At 41.8% G+C, this 23,020-nt stretch overlaps 1 protein-coding gene across 9 annotated transcripts in view; it reads left to right on the top strand.

The window, feature by feature from the left end:
- Positions 1-12,833: 12,833 nt before the first annotated feature.
- Positions 12,834-23,020, top strand: part of TFPI (tissue factor pathway inhibitor) — a 35,987-nt gene continuing 25,800 nt past the window's right edge. For 3 of the 9 annotated variants that reach the window (XM_015635280.3, XM_015635281.3, XM_015635282.3), the window contains exons 1-2: positions 12,834-13,052; positions 22,858-22,977. In XM_015635280.3, the coding sequence (XP_015490766.1) occupies positions 22,863-22,977 (115 nt within the window). In that variant the 5' untranslated portion in view covers positions 12,834-13,052; positions 22,858-22,862. Of the gene's footprint in view, positions 13,053-16,485; positions 16,509-18,400; positions 18,488-22,857; positions 22,978-23,020 lie in introns of those variants that run through there. The other 6 variants (XM_015635284.3, XM_015635283.3, XM_015635277.3 and 3 more) reach the window with 4 other exon arrangements.

The raw sequence follows: 23,020 nt of genomic DNA, 5'->3' as shown, positions 1-23,020 counted from the left end.
GCTGCACCTGGCTCTGATCCTGTATGAAATGAAGGAAAAAAGACCTCAGCATTGGCTTCTTCTGACCCACATTGGCACAGGCTTGCAAATCTACAGGGCACAAAGTGTCCGGGCAGCCACCGGCTGGGGCTGGGGGCACAGAGCCTTACGTTGTCAAAGAGTGGCAGGAGCGCCTCAGTCAGCTGCAGGGCGATGGGGCTGGGTATCATGTTGTCTTTATCCAAGAGCAAATAGCTGAGTAGAATGATGGTCATCCTGACCACGTCGTTATCCTTTTCCCGCAGGAGCTCCACGAGGCTTTCGGTCAGGCTCCACATTCTTTCGGCCTGTGCAGAACACGAGTCTGCAAAATCCCACCCTGCTGCTGCTGGGCCCAGAAGCCAAAGGCCTGTCCCGAAGTACTCGGGCAGCTGAACCGGGAGGCAGGAGAGCTGGGAGCAGCTGCCTTGGTGCCCAAAGCCCAGCCAAGCCCAAGCCACTGTATTCCCCACCCCTATGCTGCCCGCATGGCTTCAGCCGCTGTTGCCTTCTCACCATCAAGGGATCGTCCCTTAGCAGGAGGAGGGCCCTGAGAACCTGGCGACGCATCTCTGTGCGCTCGCTCCGCAGGTGCCTCGACAAGACATCCATGATGCTGTCACTGCACTCACTCAAGTCCACGCACTCGAGAACCTGAAAGGCACAGGGCAGTGACAGGAGACCCGGCTGGCAGGAGCACGGATTGGCACAGAGCGAGACACAGGCAGCAGCACAGGGCACGGGCATCGTCCCAGGCAGCTGCAGCTATGTGAGGGCAGAGAGCCGGCAGGCAGCTCAGCGAGGCAGCAATGGCCTTTAGGCTCACCTCTACAAGGAATGCCATGGCAGGGAAATCCCAGTACGGCATCTCTTTGCTGAGCATCTCGAGCAGGCAGCACAGGATGCTTTTACACAAATGCATGGATGCCTGACGCATCTCCCTGCAAGGTGGAGAACAGCACTAAGACCCTCAGCCGGGGGAGGGGGGGAAACCCTCTCCCAGGACTGACTGACAGAGTTCTCATCTTTTCCCAGCACCCTGCAAGAGGACATGGGCCCTTTGAGATGTGGGTGCTCCTGGGCACCCTCCTCTCCCAGTCTTTTCCAGACTCTTTGGCCATCCCTTGGTGACAAGGCCCTCAGGCCCAGGACCATGGGGACTCTGTGGGGCACCCCAGGCACAGGGCACAAATGTTAGAGGCAGTGGGCAGAAGGGGCTCTCACCTTGCCAGCAGACCCACGGCATAGTGGTGGGTTTCAACATAGAGCAGTGTGTCCCAGCCACACTTGCGCTCCATTGCCACCACTACATGCTCACACTGGAGAAGGCAGAGCAGGGCCTTCAGGGTCCGCACTGCAAACCTGTGTGCACAACAAAGCCCAGGTCACACTGGGAGCACTGGCTCCTGCCCTGGGGACATGACAGGGACAGGAGGACTGGGATGGAGCACCTGTTGGGGCTGATGGCAAGTCCGTGTTCCTCCTGGCATTCCTTCCAGAAGGTATCGACCTCCTCTGGCATATCCAGAGTGCTAAAGAACACCTGGAAGAGTAGATGCACAAAGAGGCGGGGAAAAAACACTATCTGTACATGTGGACAGCAGGGCTCCTGGAGAATCTTCCACACCACCACAGTTGCCTGAAAAGGACAAAGCACCCTAAGGCAGTGATCAGTGCTGAGGTGTTGGTGTGGCAGGGCCTGAGCGTGGCAGGGAGAGCCCAGGGGAGACGCAGGGGGAGCACTGGACCTGGTGCCCCCGAAGCTGCCCCTAGGCCAGGTTTCAGCCCTGTGCCTGAGGCAGGGAGATGCAGTGGGGGAAGGAGGATGGAGAGCTGCTGGAGAGGCGGCCTTGAAGTGAGCAAAGGCCAGTTCCCGAAACTCACAGCCAGGGAAAAGACATTCGTTGTGTCCCCATCTGAGGTGCAGGTGCTGTGCTCTGGCCAGTTCCCCATCACATCAAGGAGTAGCAGCTGCACCTCCTCTGCAACCTTGGGATAGGACATGATCGTCTTCCACATGTTGGCAGCAGCTCTGTGGGGTTAGAGCTCTGTCTCAGGGGGGTCTCAGACATATTGCCTGGCTTGGGCAGCAGTCGGGAGCTGAGCTGGCTGCCAGCTCTGCCCACTGCCACTCGCCAGCAGCACCCAGGCAGTCCAGGCCTGTGAGGACAGGCCCCTGAGGGGCAGGGAGGGAGCATAGCAGCAGGCTCCAGGGCTGATGTGCTAGGCCAGGGAAAGGGAGCAGCCAGAGGCCCTGGAACTCTCTGTTGGTCACCCATCTGGGACAGGTTCTACCAGGCAATGGGCTGGGGAGCCCTGAGCCCGCTGGGCACGTGGGCCCCATACCTGTCACATGTTGGGGCCACACGCAGGAGCGTAATGGCCACGTCAGCAGGCTGTGTCTCAGTGAGATCCAGCAGGGTCCTGTCCAGCCTGTGTTCAGCAGACTCATTGGCCAGGAGCCATCGGCGAATGTATCTCACTACGGCGGGCACCTGAAGGAGGCATGGAGAGATTTGGAAAGCTGTCAGAGGGAGTAATGTCCCAAGCTTGCCCAGAGAGGTGCTTCCCTTCCCACCACACTGTGATGGTTTCAAAGGCTTAAAGTGACCAGCAGGCATGGCTTGGGAGGCCAAGCAATTGCTGGAGAATCAAACTCTGCCCACGGGCTGCTTACTTGCTCTGGACTAGAAACGCCCTTCTGTATAAGCAAATCCAACAGGGCAGCACTCGTCTCGTGATTGAAGATCTCTGAGTATGGTTGGACCCTCGCAGCCATGGCACTGGTCTCTTCCTCTCGAACGCTCTTGATGAAATTACAAACCAGCTGTAGGAGAATGAAGGGCAGGAATCCAGGCACATTCCAGGCAATGCTCCAAGCGCAGTGCTCGGATGAACAGTGAAAGCAGGCCCAGCCCAGGTGGGGATGGCTGCAGGTACCTGCGCTGTTCTGCGGAAGCGACCATCAGCAGGTTCCTGTTCTTCAGTCTGATCCACGGCTGCATCTGGCAAACAATGAGCACAGCCAGAGCTGAGGGGCTGCAGGAGAGGCCAGAGAACACAGCCCAGCCCAGTGCTCCCCAGGTAGGAACAGCTGCAGGATGCTCCAGGGGATGGAGCAGAGCTGTTGCAGGCTGTCTGGCTGGCCTCTCTTCCATCCTTTCAATGGGAACTCCCATGGGGATGGAATGGGATGGGATGGGATGGGATGGGATGGGATGGAATGGAATGGAATGGAATGGAATGGAATGGAATGGAATGGGATGGGATGGGATGGGATGGGATGGGATGGGATGGAATGGAATGGAATGGAATGGAATGGAATGGAATGGAATGGGGCCAAGCTGGCTGCAGGCACCAGCCTTGTGGGACAGCTCTGTCACTCACCCTCCTGTGGTGGCTGGAACTGTTCTACCTCTGTTGTCTCCTGTGCTTCAGGGGCTGCTGCAGGTTCACTGGCTGGCCTCTCTTCCATCCCTTCTGTGGGCATGTTGCACAGGGATGGGATGAGATGGGATGCAATGGGATGGGATGGGATGGGGCCAAGCTGTCTGCAGGCACCAGCCCTGTGGGCCAGCTCTGTCACTCACCTTCCTGTGGTGGCTGGAACTGTTCCACCTCTGTTATCTCCTGTGCTTCAGGGGCTGCTGCAGGCTCACTGGCTGGCCTCTCTTCCATCCCTTCTGTGGCCATGTTCCACAGGGATGAGATGGGATGGGATGGGACCAAGCTGGCTGCAGGTACCAGCCCTGTGGACCAGCTCTGTCACTCACCCTCCTGTGGCGGCTGGAACTGCTCCACCTCTGTTGTCTCCTGTGCTTCAGGGGCTGCTTCAGGGCCTTTGTCCTCCTCCTCCTCCTCCTCCACCCAGGCCAGCTTGGGGACTGTTGGTGGTCTCTGCTCCATGTCAGTGACTGAATTTATGGCTACCTGCAGTAGAGATGTTTCAGAAAAGCTCCGAGTCAGCAAGTCCTGTAGTTGTGCCTGGAAGGCACCTGCAGGGCTGAAATCCTGGGAAGACTGCAGGACAGCAAGTCCTGTGGTCTGGCCTCGAGGTCAGCTGCAGGAATAACGCCTTGGAAATGCTTTTTTTCAGACATCACCGAATGCACTGTACAGGAGCTCCTCACAGCACCATTCCGGTGCGTCCTGGCCCATCGTGTGCCCCAAGCACTGTGGAGTGTCTGTGTCCCCACCAGCTCCTATGTCACCACATGTCACAAAGGGTCCTTGGACGCCCTGTCCCGCTGCGTCCCATGGTGGTCATGCTGCAATGTGTCACAAAGGGCCCTTGTACACACTACCACCTGTCCTTGGGCCGCCCCCAGCCCACCCAAAGTGGCCCTGGTTGGAAGGAATCCCTCTCCCCAAGTACCTAAGACAGCCCTTTGGCAGTTAGTGAAAGTTGCCTGCAGTGACCAGTCAATCAAAGCCCCGGGAAAACTTGAACTCCTGGGTGAACCTGGGCAAAACATTAATCTCCCACATCTGAAGCCATGAACTGCCAAGTACTGTCCCCAGTATCATACCCTTTACCCTTGTAAGTGTGCTGATGCCATTTAAAAGGGTCAATGAAAATGCCAATGAAAACAATGAAAACAGTGAAAACAAATTTTAATATTTTTTTGGAGTTTCCACATTGGAATTAAAATCCTTGACTAGAAAAATCCCAAGTTAAGATTTCTAGGACTCTTCCATACGGTCATTTTCACCCTGGATTTTAGAGTCTCTGGCCAGTTCCCCATCACATCAAGGAGTAGCAGCTGCATCTCCTCCGCAGCCTTAGGATAGGACATGATCGTCTTCCACATGTTGGCAGCAGCTCTGTGGGGTCAGAGCTGTGTCTCAGGGGGGTCTCAGACACATCCCCATGGCCTGGGCAGCAGTGGGGAGCTGAGCTGGCTGCCAGCTCTGCCTCTGCCCACTTCCACTCGCCAGCAGCACCCAGGCAACCCAGGCGTGTGGGGACAGGCCCCTGAGGGGCAGGGAGGGAGCATAGCAGCAGGCTCCAGGGCTGATGTGCCAGGCCTGGGAAAGGGAGGTGGGAAAGGGAAACTGTTGCATGGGCAAAGACTCTTCAACTAGTTATAGTTAGAAAGTGATACGTTTATTAGGACTCTAGGGACATACCGGGTGTAATCTCCCAAAGGCATGTGCAAAATCCACGGGGCTCTTGCCCTCTTTTTATTCACAAAAAGCTTATATATTCATATAATAGCCTTCATATTCATATTCGTATTCATAATATTCATATAATTATTCACTACACCTATATATGTGTATAACTCCACCTTCCCCCTGCTTCATATGAAAATGATTTCAAAGTCCTTTCACACTTGTGCAGTTCCTTCCTCAAAATGAGTCAGTGGGTTTTGAAATGGGTCCATCGTCTCTTTAGATGAAGTCAGGGACGTATTTGGCATGGTTAGGTTTTCACCTTTGTCTTGTTGGCAGGCTTTCTGGTCCCTTGGCCATAATCCAAGCTCTCCAGCCTGGTTCTGGCTGGTTTTGGGGCCCAGGTGTAGTTATGGTTTCTTCATCTTGACAATACCCCATCCTCCCATCCTGACACAACAGAGTCAAGCGAATGATACATTGTCTTAGCTCTAACTGGCTCCATCTGCTAATAATTAACTTTTATGCATTTCTTCTACTCTCCTTGTTGAATTCTTAATCATTATATATATATTGCTTCTATCCCCTAGCAAGGCTCTAAAACCTTTAATTCTTTTAGACTCTTGATTCACATACACTTAAAATACTTTTGTGAAAGCGTACTGTGGGACTCCTGCTGCTGTTCCTTATGGCACGGCTTGTGTATCTCCTGTACCTGATTTATTCACCAGCCTCACCACAGAGGAAGGCTCAGCCTGGGAGAAACTGGCATATTGAAAAACCCAAAATGACTCAGAAGGTGGCCTGTGTGCAATCTGGAGGAGCAACTGAACTAGTGCCTCCTAGTCACATTCTCAGAAATAAAATAACTTTCACTTCTATTCATCCTATGCCAAGATAAAGAAAATAAAGGCGTGCTCACAGCTTTCTGATAAATCAGTAGAAAGTCCAATTAATGGCAAATTCTGCTTGTTTTGTGGTTTTCTATTTAAAAGCATGCTCCATTTAACAAATTAATTTCAATTTGTTTAATTTAACCAAGAGTTAGAAACGGCTAAATAATAATGTTACGGTACACTTCTGATAATTTTGGTGCTGCTAGAATACATTTCAAGGGCGAGTTGGAAAACCCCAAGTAAGAAGTCTCTGACAATGTAAGTCACTTACATGCATGCTTAAATTAGTCAATTTTCAATATTCTGAAAATGTAGAGTTGTGTTTCTTGCACTTCTTAGCCTTGTCCCAGTTTTGTTAAAGCAAGTGGTAGGTATTTTAGATATTGCAATAGCTGATCATTTACAGCTCATGTGAACCTACCAGAAATTATTTTGGAATGATTAAAGAAATATATCAATTTCATATGTGTATATATGTATATTAATATACATATATTTCATATGTGTGTATATATATATATATATCTGTGTGCATATATGTAATGGCAGAAATATGTATACTGTGCATACATAAAAAGATATTCAGATATAAATCTCTTATCAGAGCAGTGGGAAAAAAAAAAGGGCACACTTTTAAATTAAAAAAGAAAGAGTTTTAAAAGTTTAAAGGAATATTTTTCCCTGAAAGCAGAAATTATCCTCAGGCCTGAATGCTTCTAAATATTTAACTTATGATAAAACTCATGCTGACTGCAGCCTGAGCAGGAATGCAAACCAATAATAATAATAATAATGAAAGAATAGAAAAGAAGTGTAGTTGCTGGCTGTTTCCACATAAAACACCAAAGCTCTCAGTGTTGCAACAGTGACGCCCAGTGACTAAGGCAGCTAGTCCTGGGCTCAGTCTGCATTTGGAATGAGCACTAAAGGACATGGATGGAAAGGTGTTTGTTTACTAAAATCTTCAGTGCAACACTGGACTCATTAAGAGGATAATTAGAAATGTCATATGAGAATGAACAACATGATAAATAGGTAATCCAGAAAAAATATGTATTGGATTAACCCACATCTGTATCAGAAGCAGGCATTTGCTGAGCCAAGTAAGGAATATATTATTTTAAAACAAATGCTTTGTCCAGTGAGGCAATCTGTTCAATGAGCCTACACATACCTGCATTTTTATTATTTAATGAAACAGAATTCAGTAGGAAATACTTCTACTCTCTTTTGCTGCAGATATGATCTACCTCAGATGTAAATGCAGCTGTATGATGGAAAGTTATTTCAATTTTTCAAATAAATGAAACAAAAAGATCAAAAAGAAATAAGAAACTTGCCTTTTGTAGGGAAGGTGACAAAATGCTTACTGTCCTTTTACATAAAACATCCTTTTTTTTCTGTTTTGGTTGAAGGCTTTGTGAGTTTTTTTATGAAATTCACACTTCATAAAGCTACTGGCTCTAAAAATGAGTGGTATTTGATTCTGACCTGACCCCCTACTTCCTTAGTTAACCTTTTTTTTTTTTTAATTGGATATGAGTCTTGAAATCTCCACATTATTCCAAATGTCACATGATATGTCCTGTACTTTGGTTCCTGTAATTATACTACATAAGTAGCTTATATCTGGGCTTTTTAAAAAGGTAGCAATGGGAACCAATTTTTTAGGATTTCAACTTCAAACCATGCTCCAAGCTGTCCATGTTTTACTGTTAAGAAATTGATGAGTTAAAAGTATATGAGTTATGTAAGGTCATAAGCAAAAGGAAATGCACAGAAAAATGAATTATAAGGAAAACAACTGCACAGATGGAAACAAGAAATGCACTTGTCACATCTGTCCTTTTGCAAGAGGCAGTAGTTTGATTGTGATACAGGAAAAGAAAAATCAAATCCTTAGGGTTGCATTTCTTCTCCCTGCTTGGTCTAAACAATATTCAGATAATTAAATATGCTGGGTATTTAACCCCTGCTTCATCTACTGTTAACACAGGGAATGTTATATTCTGGTGGTATGCTAATACTGGGTTTCTATAGGATAGAAGATGACAAAGTGTTGTGACTAATAAAAGGAGAACCTTTTTGTTTTTAAGTCCTAGAGTTGATGGAGGGAAAGTTCCAAAATCTCAGCTTCTTTCAGGAAAAGGAACAGCATCAGATGACTGCAAAACCTCTGTACTTCTGCTGGGCAAAGCAGAAGTTTAATTTCAAGAGAACCGATCACTCATCATAAGACAACTGGACTTGGAAACCAGAAAGGCAGATATTGAATGTATTCCTTGCTGCTGCTCAAACAGGCTGAATAGTTCCTCTTGAGAAGATTTTCAACTAGTAAGAAATTGATCTGATAATCACTTTCATCCATCACTCAATTCCTTTCCTTTTCTCACCCCTGAAGAAAAAAGCACAGTAGGACAGCCCACTTACCCAGCTTACCCTTGATAGCCCAGTTAGAGGTTTGACTTTCAAAGCACAAAACCCAAAGATAAAACCCCAGCAAAAATTTGGGTGTTAACTGTTGAAGATTGTCCTTTTAAAAGATGTTCCTACATTTCCATTAGTAATATTATGCCTTCATATGTTACTTAGTTATTACTGCTTTGGAGTGAAGAAAGAAACAAAGCCTAAATTTTTAGAGTTTCCTCATTGTATTTTCTCAATTTTCTGCTTTCACAAAAAAATAGTTATCTTCTATGATCATTTCAGTTTCAGTCTTTAGAAAGCCCTTGAGAGTAGCCCCGGTTTTTAAATAAGAACAGAAAGTTACAGGAAAGAAGCAATAACGGGGGATGGAGGAGTGAATCAGAGTCAGCTTTTCAAGTGACAGCTCCTAGATTCTGAGCTTGCTTTCACTAAAGAAGGTCTTTCACTTCCATTCACGTGTTCTTAGTTGGGATTGAAATATTAAATACTACAGAGACTACAACAAAAATAATGGAACAAGTATAAACCAGTAATAGAGCCATTTGTAAAACTCCTACTGAAAGGAAATTAAGCTATGTTCCTCTTTCAGAACCTAGTTAGGGCTCTTTGTGCCATGGACATGAAGATGACCTTAGCTGGAAAGACATGTGCCTCAAGAGCCTCACAATAATCAGCTAATGTTAAGATAATCTCACACTTCAGCACAGAAGTGCTGCTAATAGTGCAAAAGTGGCGTTTCTGATAGGTACCTGAGTGCTCCATTGTACAGGGAGGGAAAACATCCCTGTGCTAGGAGGTGATGAGTGTCTGTGCTGAGGGAATGCCCCGGGGAGCCTGTGCATGCTATGGTGACAGTGACTGCACATCTTGGCTCTCCCTCTAAGCTCCCAGGGCTGAGCCACCTATGCTGCTGGTGCTTCTCCTGTCAGCTTGATCTCGGGCTCCTCATGCCTTGTGAGGCTTCAGAAATAGCCCTGCTTTCCCTTCTCATTCAAGCACCAGTGGAAGTATTAAGTTATGATTCAGTTTGTTGAAGACAGGAGGCAGACAGCTCTCAGCTCTGAGGAAATTTGTGAAGACCTAAGCAGTGGGAAAATCAAGTGGCATCGCTAGAGGGCAACAAGACATCACAGATTCTATGTTGGTTAAAGCTCGAGCAATGTCACACCCTCACTCAGAGGCTCGTGTGAGGAACAGTTTATGTAAGTCTTTGTGTTTTCCCAACTGTGTGACATAGTGAATCTTGCTTCAGATTCTTTTTAATATTATTTTTATTATATATGCACAAACAAAACTTATAATTTTGTGTTGCTTTATCTCTCTTCTGGTACACTAAAACAATTACAAGATTGGATATTTGTGCATCATTTTAATTTCTGATCAGCATATACTTAGGGCTATGGTGAAGTATAAAATACTCTCCTAAAAAAAAAATGCACCATATAGAAATAAAAATGTACAGGTTAGGAAAATTTGAATTTGTAATTCACTGTCTTTCCCTCCATCCCTTTCAGCTAGCATGAGCAGCAACCCAAGCTGGTAACAGACATTGCAGAGGACAGTGATCCTGCCCCAATTCTGTGAAGATTTTAGAATAGTAATTAGCTCTTAAATTCCATTTCCTTGTGTCCTGCTGGTACTAACAATGTTAATGTAAAACCAGCTTGTCACACTGTGGTAGGAGTGTAGGCTGTGTAGTACAATGACATGGTGGAGAGAAGGGTGGAGTACCTGGTCTGAAGCCACTGCTGTGTCTAAAGGAAGAATCAAGTGTTTTAACCTGTGTGTAATAAGCATTTTGCAGATGCAAAGACTTTTACCATTAGTGTTGTTACCGTTGCCTACCTTCTGCAGGCCAGTAGTCAAGACAGAACTCCAGGATAGTGGATCTCCTGGATTTGCACATTGTCTCCTGTTTTGGTTCTTAGAAAAAGTAGGGCTGCCACCAGAAGCAGCACCATGGTAAGAGCTCTCAGCTGACAACATGGAGTAAAGGGATTTTTCCTGTGATCAGAGGGTAGCTGGCAGTGTGCCTTTTCAAGCAATGTCTGTTCCTCAGGCTTGTAATGATGCTGACGTATTACATAGACCCTCTTTTTTTTTTTTTTTTTTAATTCCCTGATCTCCCAATTTGTAATTTTATAATTCTATGCACTGTCAGAAGACTAAATTCTAATCAACTCAGCTTTGGACTCTAAGTACTGAGTGTTGCAAGTATGTACAAACAATTTTTTTCATGGCATCTCTGTTTTAGTTTACTCTAGCTGTACTATTGTATGTATCTGATAATTGATACCTCCTCAGGTAGGGACATTTTCCACCGTGGACAGACAAGAGTTAGCAGCAGCCTTCAGGGCACACCAGAGATTAGTGTGATTTTCTAGGCCAGGTCATAGCTGGATGGAATTCTCTGATCACACTAAAGGTTCAAATCAGTTTTGTTTCCATCTTCAAAGTCTGATTCCAGTTTCAACTGAAGCCTTTTATGTTGTAGCTATAATGCAAACTAAATCAGGAGGACAACTAAATTAATTCCTGGCAACTAAATTAGGAGGACTGCATGTGGGAGCTGGAGAGGCCTCAATAGAATAGAAAGCAAAACTGCTTATCTAAAAAAGAAATAGTTTTCTTGGATTTTTTGTTTTGAGTAAGCATTCTGTGAGCACATGGTGGCATTTTTATTCTCATCCTGTTTTATGATTTGCCAAAGATTTCTTAGGCTAACTTTTAGTCAAAATAAGGTTTTCATTCTCTTATCTGTTCTTTAAAGTACTTTTCTTTATATGTTTTTCTCCACTTATTTGACAATAAGTGTCAAATGTGTTTTAAACTGTAGCTTTTCCCTTTTAGTTTTTTATGTCTGTGTGGACTATATCTTTTAGAATTTCTTTGAGTTACTTGAGTAAGATCTTGTGAGCAAAAAGATTGATGCTAACACATTGATACAAATCATGAAAATTCTTTTTGTGTGTGTTCATTAAAAAAAAACCTCATAAAAATAGCAACAGAAAATCCACTTGAAATTATGGCCAGGCCCAGTCCCTAGATTTGAAATAAATTTGCATGGATTTGTAATTTCAGACCATTCAACATCCAATACAACTAAAACCAAAACAACTTCTTTGTAAATTGCTTGTAGAGTGGAGCAAAGTTGAAACTATCTGCACAGATCCTTGTTCATCCATATAGGTGCATTATCAAAGTGGAGAAGTATGTACATATTTTGAAATCTAGTGAGTTTTGTGTCTATTGTAAATGTACAGACATTTGTTTAAGTCATGGTATAATTTTAGTGCATCTGCTTTGGACTTTCTTGTGACCCTCAAACAGATTTATGGATAACACTGATAGATACTAATTCTCAACAAAATGTTTTCATTTGCTGTGACACAAATGACAGACTGACCATTTCCTTTTCACTGACCTCTGCATCTGGCTTGCCTCTTTATCTGAGCTGGTAATTAGTAACTGCACGGCAGAACCCCATCCCCAGCATTTGAATTGTCCCTTTACTTTGGGGGGACTTCTAGTCCATTTCAGGACTAATCCATTTGATTATTGACCCAGTTAATAGTAAGTAGACTCAGCTGATTACTGACTTTGTTCTGAGAAGTATTACAAACATTTTTACAGTCAGGAACAACAGCCAGGAGATCTAAGGAGCTGCCAGGAGTCCTTCTGTTTGTGTCAGAGATGGTTAATCCATTAACTGACCAGGACAAACTTCCAGTCTGTTTCAGGATGGTGCTGAACAGCTGAATATAACCTTCAATGAAAGTGATTTAACTACCTGTTTGTTCTTGCCTAGAAATAATTACGAGTTGCAGCTACTGACTGTGTAAGTTATTGTACTTCAGCTGTTATTTCTGCCTCTTACCTTTTAATTCCTTATCTGGGAAATTCCCATCCTGTGTGTCCAAGGCTGAGATTCTCATGTTCCCTACACGCACGAGTTACAAGGTCTCTGAGGGTCCCCATCCCAAGCCATGGTACTCTTAATGACCTTGCCCTCGAGTTTTAGCACATATTGGTGCGATGTTTAAATAGATGGGATGTTGTAGCTGCAGGCAGGATAGCCTTTGTGAACAGCTCCAGACAGCCGGCTGAGCAGGGGAGCTTCGCTTAAAATGACAAAACTCCTCAGTCCATCACATCGCAGCTCTTAAATTTGCAAGGAATAGGGCATCCTCACGAGCAGCATCAGAGCCTGCCAGGTACAGTGAATAAATTATCCTACAGTTCCTCACTCTTTTTAAAAAGGGCATTTCATTTTAGCTCGTGCTGTTTGTTAAACAATCGCTCCAAACTGGAGGCAGATGAGAAGTTTAAACAGGAAGCATCCCCGCGGATCTGTGACTTCTGCCCGGAGCCAGCTCCGCAAAACGCCCGAGCGGCGGCGGCGAGCCGAGTGAAGGCAGGCAGGAGGGATTACTCCTCCGGCAGGAGGGATTGCTCCTCTGGCAGGATCAGGTTGCAGCCCTCCCTGCCTTTGGAGCTTTACACCACACCCCTGCAACGTGAATTAGGAGGGGAGGATCATATTCAGCTCTGATTCAGGAATTCCCTCTTTCTTCAAGAACTGTTGCTAGGAGTTTGGTGAGTACTTTGCAACAGACTTTCGGTTTTAACTGAGTAATTCTTTTTCCTTCAGCTGCCGAAAGCAGCTGGTGGCTTTTCTTTAGATGCAGTAGTAGTCAGATGTTTAGATTCAAAGTCCAGCAAAGAGTGCTGCAAAACTTCTTTTCCTCTACAAATTTGAAACAGCGGGACAATGACTATACTTGTATGATTAATACAGCTAATATTTGTTTGCCATAATCTCAGTCTGAGGTATTTTAAGCTCCAAAACTTTTCTTGGAAAGGAAGCCGTCCTAAAGTTGAATAAGTTAATTCTGATCAATAGCTCGAGTTGGAAGAAAAGCTCTTGCTTTTTAAAGCAATTTCTCCACTGCAACAGATCCAAGAGAAACTTGATTCAAGCAGTTTTGCCAGGGTGTTTCAAATCAGTATGAGGCAAATAACATCTGAAGCAATTTATATTTTAAGGAGTACAGGAAGATTTTAGGAGAATCAAATTAAGCTGATAAGACATAAGCCAATTTCATCCACAGTATATTTGAAATTTACAGGAAACCCCATTTTAATGACTGTAGTGAATGAGTACTTCCAGTTGTAGCAGTGTAACAAACGCACGCTGCCCCCCAAAAAGACCAGAATATTTTTGGTGATTTTTGTAATATTTTACTTAGAGTAATTGATGTAAATTTTAGTAACTGTTTAAAACAAAGCAGTGATACTTGCCTGTATTTTAAAATATTGCTAGAATTGGTTAATATGTTTAAAAAAATGCAGTTTAAATGAGGAAAAGGCCCATAACAATGAGAAATTAGGAGAAAAAGTAGGGAGAACAAATAGAAATTTGGACTGGGGGAGGGTGGGGAGTTTGTGGATGGTCAGTCTGACTCAGTGCTCCAGGAATTAGCCATGAAAGTTCCATGGGAAACATGTAAAGATATAAACCTTCCTTCCTGAGTGTCTTATGGACAGACACAGAGACAGGAAGTGCAGCTGTCAGTGCAGATAGGGACAGCAAGGGCGTGCTGGAGGAATTGCTAGGCACACACTTGGGTAAAACTGACAGCCTTTGCCCTTTGGAACCTTCTGCCCATTATTTAATTTCACTAGGAGATGTTTATAACTGTCTGTGAAGGCAACAAGTGCCTGCATCCACAGCAGATTTCTCTGTGTTATTGTTCAAGATGAATTTGAGGATTATAATCAAGCTTACTTTGTTTACTGTACACAGAACAATGCTGAAGAGATAAAGGTGATTAAAGCACATCCTATTCTGACCTTTTCTCCTGTCAAATAATGCCTCGTGTGAAATGCCTCATTAAAAAGCAGCCATGTGGCCAATTGCTTGATTAGTCCATTTATTTGAAAATTTTATGACTTTTATGCCAGAAAGTCACCAAGTGCCCTTTAAATTGCTTTTCAGTAGTCTGTATGTTTGTCCTTACACTGAGCATTGGATAGTTTGTAATTTTGAGTTTTAAAGCATTGCAGCTCTCTGGTGTAGCTATGTGATATTTAAGGTGTATTTAGCTTTTTAGTGCAGTGCCCACATTTACTAATATTGCTCATGAAAACTTAATTGTTGTTCATCTAGTACTTTTCTAAATGCAGAATAAGAGTTTTATGTTTCTGACTCAGGACAGATAGAAATTTAATGGCATTGAGTTTATCTATCCCTAATCTCATGGGAGAGTGATTTTGAAAGTGCAACAGTAAAACAATGACTCTTTGGGGTCTATTTTAGATCTAAAGGGAAGTGAGGGACAGTATTCAAATAGGAGACAGATTTTCTGGGAAGAGGAAATTTTAAAGAAATTGAATGAAAAGTGGTCTCGGAAGCAAAGCAAGGGTGTAAAAGAAGGAGCATCCTAGCAGACTCTCAGAACATATCCAGATCCACAGTTAGAGAAGGAGAAATACTCAGCTCCAGTTCTACCTGAAAGGACTGTTTGTTGCTCAAATAACCCTTCCAAGTGTATAAACATAAGAAGACACTGGTACCCAGGTGTTCTCCAGCACTGGGGCACTGATATCCTTTATGATATTCTGATTCTGTGCACCTTGCAATACTTCAGGACACAGAAGACTTTTCCCACTGATATATCAGTGGGATTAGGATTACTTTTGGAAAAAAAAATAAAATTAAATCTCCTCTGAAAAAAAAAAAAATACACAGTCTCTCACATCCTGAAAAGTTACTTTAATATCTACATTTACTTTAAAAAGGTGATTCTGGCAGTAATTTTAGCTTGCATTGTAAAATAAGGTGGTATCTGCTCTAAGGTTTTTTTACTGTCATGATTTTGTTGTTGTGCATTCAGTTCATTCTGAGAATGTCTGCCAGAAGGACTCAGAGCATGTGTATAGGAAGAAGAAAAGAAATTTTAAAATTAAAAAATAATAGAGAATATCAATAGAAATTAGTAGCATTGAAGTTTACATGACTGTGATATCTCAATTTTGGAGCAAAGTGTTAAAAATTTGTCAAATTCCAGTAGTTTCTAGTGTTGTTTGTTTGGACTGCATTCTGAACAGTCACATTTTTTCTCTAGAGGATCAGGAGAGGATGATGAGGGTATTCCTATCTGAAGCTGCTCTTTGCAGTGAAAGCAGAGAAAAATGTCTTTAAAAACAGGGACAAATTACCCACTTCTGTATGTTTCTCTTATGAAACCATTTTAACTTTACAATGGGGACATGATTCCCCTGAGGACAGAATGAAGCAAAACCATATGGAGAATTGTATAATTCCTTTCCCCTCATAGTTACTTCACAGCAAAATAGACTCATTTTAATCCTTTTAATTTTCTCTCCCAACTCTTTGGTTTCTGGATTATTCCCTGTGCTGTTAATAGAGCTGTTTATTTTCCATCTTTAGTATTGCTGCCATCTTCCCTGATGAGTGCCTCTCATAACTGAGTGTAGCTCTGAAGTTTACTGGATAATTAGATTTACAGTTTAGTGAGAAATTAAAACTAGGCTTTGCTTATAACCCAGTGTATAAGTTGGACCACAAGAAAGTTCAACTTTTTTCAGAAAATTAAACCTTCCTTCAGAAAATAAAGCATTCCAAGAGAACTAATTTTAATGTAACTACATTGAAAAGAGTAGTTGCAGCAAGTAAGTTAGAAATACAAATTTTATGTGAAGAAATCACTCAGTTGGTACTGTCTTTATGAACTCCTAGAAAGGTCTCTCAGTGTGTTGGTATTTGCTGTATGTCCACATGAGCTGGAAGTGCCATCAGGATGAGAATCATGATCTGTACTGTGGTGGGAGATGAAGGGAATGCAACCCTTCTCTTCTATGGCATTGTTATTTTATGCTGGTTTCAAGCAGCTGTAGGGTGATAATCTGAGACAGCCGGAATCCTGGGTGATTCCCACTGAAGGCAGTTTCAGCATTTCCGACTGTGTGATGATCACACATCCACTGCAGGAAGTGTCTGTGGTGTCTCCAGCAGGGAAGATAGACCAGGTGAGCTAAACTTGCCTGACAGAGCAAGGAAATTTGTATTTTGACCCTCTGTATGTGTGAAAATGTGATTGATGTGATGATGAGGTTACAAAAGGTGATTGGGTATGATCAAAAGCAGTCACAAGAGGCATCACTGGGGCTGTAATTTCCTTCTGTGCCTGCCTGTGGTATTTTCAGCATTTGACAGCTTCACAATTGAGAAGTCATGCTTCCACAGAGCGTGCAAATGGGAAATTACACACCACTGGGTTATATATATATAATATAGTACTGAAATTACTCTCCCTGCTAGAGAAGCAGGTTGTGCTAAGTTAACTGACATCTAAATCCACTTTTCCAGTCCAAACTGCTAGGAAAAAAACAGGTTAGACATTTTATAGTGCTTAGATGTAACTAATATTGCTGCTTGTTTGTTTTGCTAGTGGATTTTGTGCTCTGGAGTGGTTTTTATTAGGATACTGAAAGCATTCCCTGTTTGAAAATAGAATCAGATGGCCAATATTTTTGCTACCAACGGGTAGTTTCTGTCCTAGCAGTACAGGCCTGAATGTAGTGGGTTTGTTTTTTTTATTAAGATTTATGAAATTATGTAAATGAGTTATTTGCTTTAGTCCACATGTAAAAATATTTTGATAGGAGCCAAAGGTTTCTTTTCCCTGTTGAAAGCTGTATCTAAATGAAAATGAGCTAATTATGTGATTTGCTGTAGACAAACCCAGTGATCCTGTGAAAAGTGCAGTTATTTTAATTAGTCTTAATTTCAGAAGTTATAATTCACTCTGGCTGTTGCATCAGGTGCTCTGCACTGCTTGGTCAGGGAATTAGGAAAATTGTTTGTGGGCTTCTGTAGCCAAGGCTTACTGTCACTGTAGGTCTGCCTACCTGATTATATCCAGTTCCCATCTCTTGGGGCATGGATACCCTGGCTGGGACACCTGACTGAGCCAGGCAAGAAGGAGAAGTCAGTGGAGAAGGAATTTAGAGTCTGAGCTGTGGCACAAGTTGAGTGGAGACAGGATGGCAGAAGTACCCAGTGCCAGATGTAAACAGACCAGCAGAAGGGAAAAAATAGGTCCTGGACCTAAGCTGGAAAAATGGAAAACAGTTTTAAAGCAAGAGTGAAAGAAGTTAACAAGGAAAATAAAAAGGCAAGAGGTCTACAGGCATTTATATATATATATATATATATAAGAGACTTCTTGTGCTGGGTTTATTAATTTATTTTTTTAGATTTCCATTTCAAAATATGATGAGGTTTTGGGGTGTTTTTTTTTTGGCAATTCTTTTATCAAGTGTGCTTGAAAAGCATGATTTACAGCCTTCATAAAATCAGAAAGCAGGTGGGAGTTTAAATCTGAAACAGTGACATCAGATTATACAACATTTTCAGCATAAAAGCTAATAAAAACATTAGTTTTCCAAAATTTTCCCGGTATTTCCCAGTTTTCACTTCACTTTCCAGTTTTCACTAGGTAACTTCAGACTCTGGGATAGAGCAGCAGCAAAGAATTTATGCTAAATAGTGAAAGGTAGGAAACCAACCATAATTCTCTTTCATGACAAGAAGGAATCTGAAGTTCTCAGAGGAAGTGGATGGAGTCCCTGGTCTCAGGACTGACACAGACTATGGGAGCTGCTGCAGCAGGGCACAGAAACAGGGAGGTAATTTGGGATGGGAGGTGGAATTTCCATAGCTTTTTCTTAAACTCAGTAATGTTTGCATGCTCATGATTCACAGTGCACTGCCTGAACTTACTAAGTTGCTGTGACAGCACAAGGCTCTGGTGACTTGGTGGAAATCAGTTTAATTGACAGCTCATCACTGACTCAGGTATCACCATCAGAACAGGGGTAGTAGAATTCCTTTCACCTATCATATTTACAGCTGAGGGAATGAGAAAACAGCTCCAAACCAGCACATGAAATAAAATAATTTTCGAGGGAACACTGACTCTGCCAGCTGGGAGACAATGCTGCAGGTAAGACTTTGTCACGTGAGTTGGTAGGTGGTACAAGATACCACAGAGCAAAAACAATGCCTCTGAACAATAGTGGACTGAAAAAAGTCTGCTTTTATATTAGAAGTGTTATAACCCTGTCTAGTTAGACCTTTTAATCCTTAATTTTAGGCTGTGCTAAATTGGACTTCTGGCCATGCACATCCTACCTCCTGCTATTAATTCTGCTTAATTATATCCTCTGGTTTTTGGGGTTTTTTTTGTGTGTGTGTGTTTTTATTTCCTGGGCTGTCAGGGAGAATGAGTCACTTTTGCAGTCATTGCAATGTCACTTTAGGCCTTTTTCTAAGGATGTCTTTTTTTGGCTACTACGGGAAATGCTAGTTTTGTTTGTCTTTTTCCAGTTAACTTGTTAGAGATAAATGCCACGCTGAAAAAAAATAAAATGTTTGTGACTAAACATTCAGGGAACCATAGAAATTGGTGTAAAAGAGACTGCTAAGTATAAAAAAAAAAGTGTGTGTATATATATATATATATATGTATACACACACATAAAAGTCCTATCTCCAAAGGCTGCAAAATGCATGGACAAGACACTGAGTTTTATACTTTTCTGGTTTTGGCAAAAAAATCTTGAGATCTTCCTTTTATTTTTTGTTTTGGGTGTCAGGATAAAAAAGGCTTGGTTATAAGGCCAGGTAGTAAGGATCTGTTACTGGGTGCTTCCTTGATTGCAAATAAATCAGTGCTAATTATTACCCACAGATCTTTGATCTCCTTTGTCAAGTAAAACTCTTGTTGTGTGTTATAAAATGTCTCATTTAAAGGTGGGGAGATTGGGAGCAGTGGAATGCCAGTTGCAAAGGAATTGTCTGTATGAAATATACCTTAATGATAAAATGAGCATGAATGCTGGACTGATGCCTGGCTGTCCTAAGCTAGAATCCTTCTGGATGAAAAGGCTTTATGTACTCTCAGAAATGTTCAGAATGTGGCTGAAAAACTCAGACAAAATTGAAACATTTCCTTTTTTTCTCATGACAGAGAGTTTTTTACCAAGGTGTGCATTTGACATTTTACCAAGCCAAATATCACAGATGAAGTATTTTGAATTTTGCAGTCCATATAAATACATGAAGTATTTTGAATTTTACAGTCCATATAAATACAACACCAAAAAATCAGAATGCTTAAAAAAAATTATTGAAATATCATAAGACTTACAGCTTTAAAGTTCTATTACTGGGCAGCTGAACATCCAGTCAGAAAACCTGAAGTTTTTTCTAGAGGGTTTGGGTTTTAATTGAAAATCCAGCCCCAAATATGTTTTGATCTGGAATTTCATTCTTCCTTTGGGAATAAGAAGAAATAATTAGAGCACAGAAAGATTTAAGCATTTTATTACCAAAACCTTCACCCCACTCATCCCACCTCCACCCAAACCTGAGCCAGTGTTCTGGGACTGTGTGACCTCCTGGGAACATGAGCAGGAAGATAAAGGAGATTGTGTTTGATCAGGAGACTTTGCAGCAAGGCAGATACACTGCTGCACAGCCTGCATTGTTCCTGTTGGGAACTGGCCCAAGCACTGAGATGCCCAGCTTCTGACACACTTTTGACCCTTCCTCTTAAGGGAAATGTAGGAGTTGGAAGAATAGAAATACTGTACCCTGGTAAGGGTTTTTTTCCTCTGTATAAATGCAGTAATTTGTCCTCATAATCCTCAGAATTGTCCTCACAGTGACAATTCTGTATGGTAGCTCATGATACACAGAATTCTATTTCCAAATGAAAAAAAATATTGAAGTTTATTAAGGATTTCTATTTTTGCCTGATTGCCGCTCTTCTACTTGGGGCAAAGCCTTTAAGAATATGGAATAACTGACTAAAAATTGATTAATAAATTTTGCAAACTAAATCTCTACTCTGCAGATTCCTGGAAGAAGGAACCAAAGCCTTACTTTAGGCGACTGAAAACCAGATTCAAATGGAATTTTGCTGAACAAGTGAGAGTTTTGATGGCATATTTAGAAAAACTCTAACATGGAAAACGAGGGCTCAGGGACAAACATGGAATTAATCCATGGATTACTGAGGTTGTGGATAATTAACAAGTTCCTTTATGAAAAGCTGCAATTGTGCCAATGATTACTTCTAAAGAAAAAAATGTACTAGAAACTTGCTCTTTCCCATGTAATTTCAAAAACTATAACTGTATTTTGTAATTAGAGTGACCTCACTGGAGCCAGGCAGTTTGAAAGTTTTTACTCTGTATCTAAGTATCAAATCTGAATATTTAATGATATTTTTGCTTTAAGTGAGCCTAGACAAGGTCAAACCATCACCAACTTTGTTTATATTGTAATGCTAAGTATCTGTGCAGTTCTTTGAATTTTCTTGCTTGATATTTCTCCCCATACCATTTTTATTAGTTGTGGATTTATTTTCATTTTAGTTGATGTCAAACTAACATCATAAATCAGACATCTCTCAAATCACAAAGACAGTCATAGACAACTTTAGGTCACTTTGTACAGAGTTATTTTCTATTTTAAAGCATGACTGGACTTTTTATCGGGGTGAATAAAAAGATTTGTTGTAACTCTTTTTTTTTAAACTTTGAATGAAAATGCATAATTCCTCCAAGGTCAGGCACTACAAAACTTTGTATATAAAGGCTTGTAAAACTGTAGTTCCAGTTAGAATTATGGTAAAAGGTGCTGCTTCTGTTTCTTTGAAAAATAAATGAAAATGAGCAATTCAAACTCTTGCTCATTTTTTCCATTTATAGAATATTTCAAAACTTGTGCATTGGTTTCTAATCCAAGAGAGATTATTCCATCTCTGTTAGAAAATAATAATTTCTGATTTTTTTCACAGAATTAAAGAGTAGTCTTTGAGGAGAGATATTTAAATCACGATTAAAAGCACAAAATGAGATAGTATTCATTTGCAAAATATTTTGTCAAACTGTAAAAGCATTTTATTTGTTCCTGTAGAAGTTAAGCTTAATAATTGAGTTTAGAAGGAATCAAAACATGCAATTTTTTGTTTATTTTGCCAGGAATGCATTATGATGTAGAATTTACCATGGTCATATTTTCTGGCTAAAATAGAAATTCTTTTAAACCCCAAATTTTTGTTGCTTTATAAAAAAAAAGAAAAAATAAAAAATGAAGAAATCTCAGTGTTTTTCACTGCATTATATACTGAAGCCTTCTAAAGGGTATTGTCAAATTTTAAAATTGCCTAAAAATTTAGTGCTGCTCATGGTTTCATCAAGATCTGTTCTTAAGAATTCATTCCCTTTCTATTATATGCTGCAAGCTGGGAAAACACTGAGTGTGCAAGAGGGAAAAACTGGTAAGTTTTCTAGAAAGAAATGAGAATTGTGGCTCTGATTTGGTGAAGACATGCTGTCTCCACAGGCATGCAAACAAAAACACTGAAGGCCAAAGGGTGTCTGAAGGCAAGGAACTTCCTAGCCCTTAGATTTTTAGGTTTTATTTACTTAATATTAATTAACATAACAAAAAATAATTATAATTAGTCTTCTACTTTAATAGAAGAGGGTAGAGAACTAGGGATTATGCATGGGGAATTTATCTGTTGGTAACAAAGAAGATATTGAGTCTATTCTCTAATTAAAATCCAGAGATCCTTAAGGAGCTTTTAATTAGTTGGAAAATATGCATTTCTAAAAAAGGTTTTTCAGAGTTAATTTCATGTGTGCGTGTGTAACCTCTCTTTGGCAACCTGAACATGCTAGCTGCCATGGAATAAAAGTGTTTTCATTCTGTCAATGATTTCACTGATTTGATTAAAAGTGAAAAATAGTAGTGCTGTATCTAAGTGAGGTTCTTGGTATTAAAGAGATCTACAAGATATGAAACCTGCTTAAAGCGCTGAAGCCCACATTGCAAAAAATTCACTGATTCCTCTGAAATTCAACTTACTCAAGAGTCTGGGAACTTGGTAACTATAAATCGATTAAATATTCATTAAAAATGTTATGGCAATGCATCTAGGTTCTGCAGGTGGAGTAAAAGTTACTTGGAATGATTTGACTTGGCAAGCAACACTACATTAGTGCTGAGACATTAAAAATACCAAGGGTTACATTTCATGTCATGATGGTGTTCCAGGAGGTGATTTCAGCTGGGGCTTAGAAGGGAAGCAATAGCAGTGCCTGTAACCTGTACTGGAGATGGGATAGGAGATGTGCAATCTGCTGAGCACAATTCTTGTCTTGTTTTCCATCGTGCTTACAACGTGATTATCCTAAAAGAGCTCGTGTTATCTCCAGAGCTCCCAGTCCGTGTGTCTGCCCACATTTTTGCAGGATGCTCAAGGAACCTGACTGAATTTGTCATTTTTATGTTATACAGGGAAGATGAAGGGAAGAAAGAGGGGACATTCCTTATCTTCCCCCTTTATCTTGCTGTTCTTCTGTATCGCCGGGCACGCAACTGATGAGCTGGATGGCAGCGAAGAAGAGCATGTTGTGGGTAAGAGATACTAGGAAGCACCTAAAACTCAACCAACAAAAGC

This window comes from Parus major, chromosome 7 (genome assembly GCF_001522545.3).
Source record: "Parus major isolate Abel chromosome 7, Parus_major1.1, whole genome shotgun sequence".
Taxonomy (NCBI): domain Eukaryota; kingdom Metazoa; phylum Chordata; class Aves; order Passeriformes; family Paridae; genus Parus; species Parus major.
This window is presented reverse-complemented; position numbering and strand designations above follow the sequence as displayed.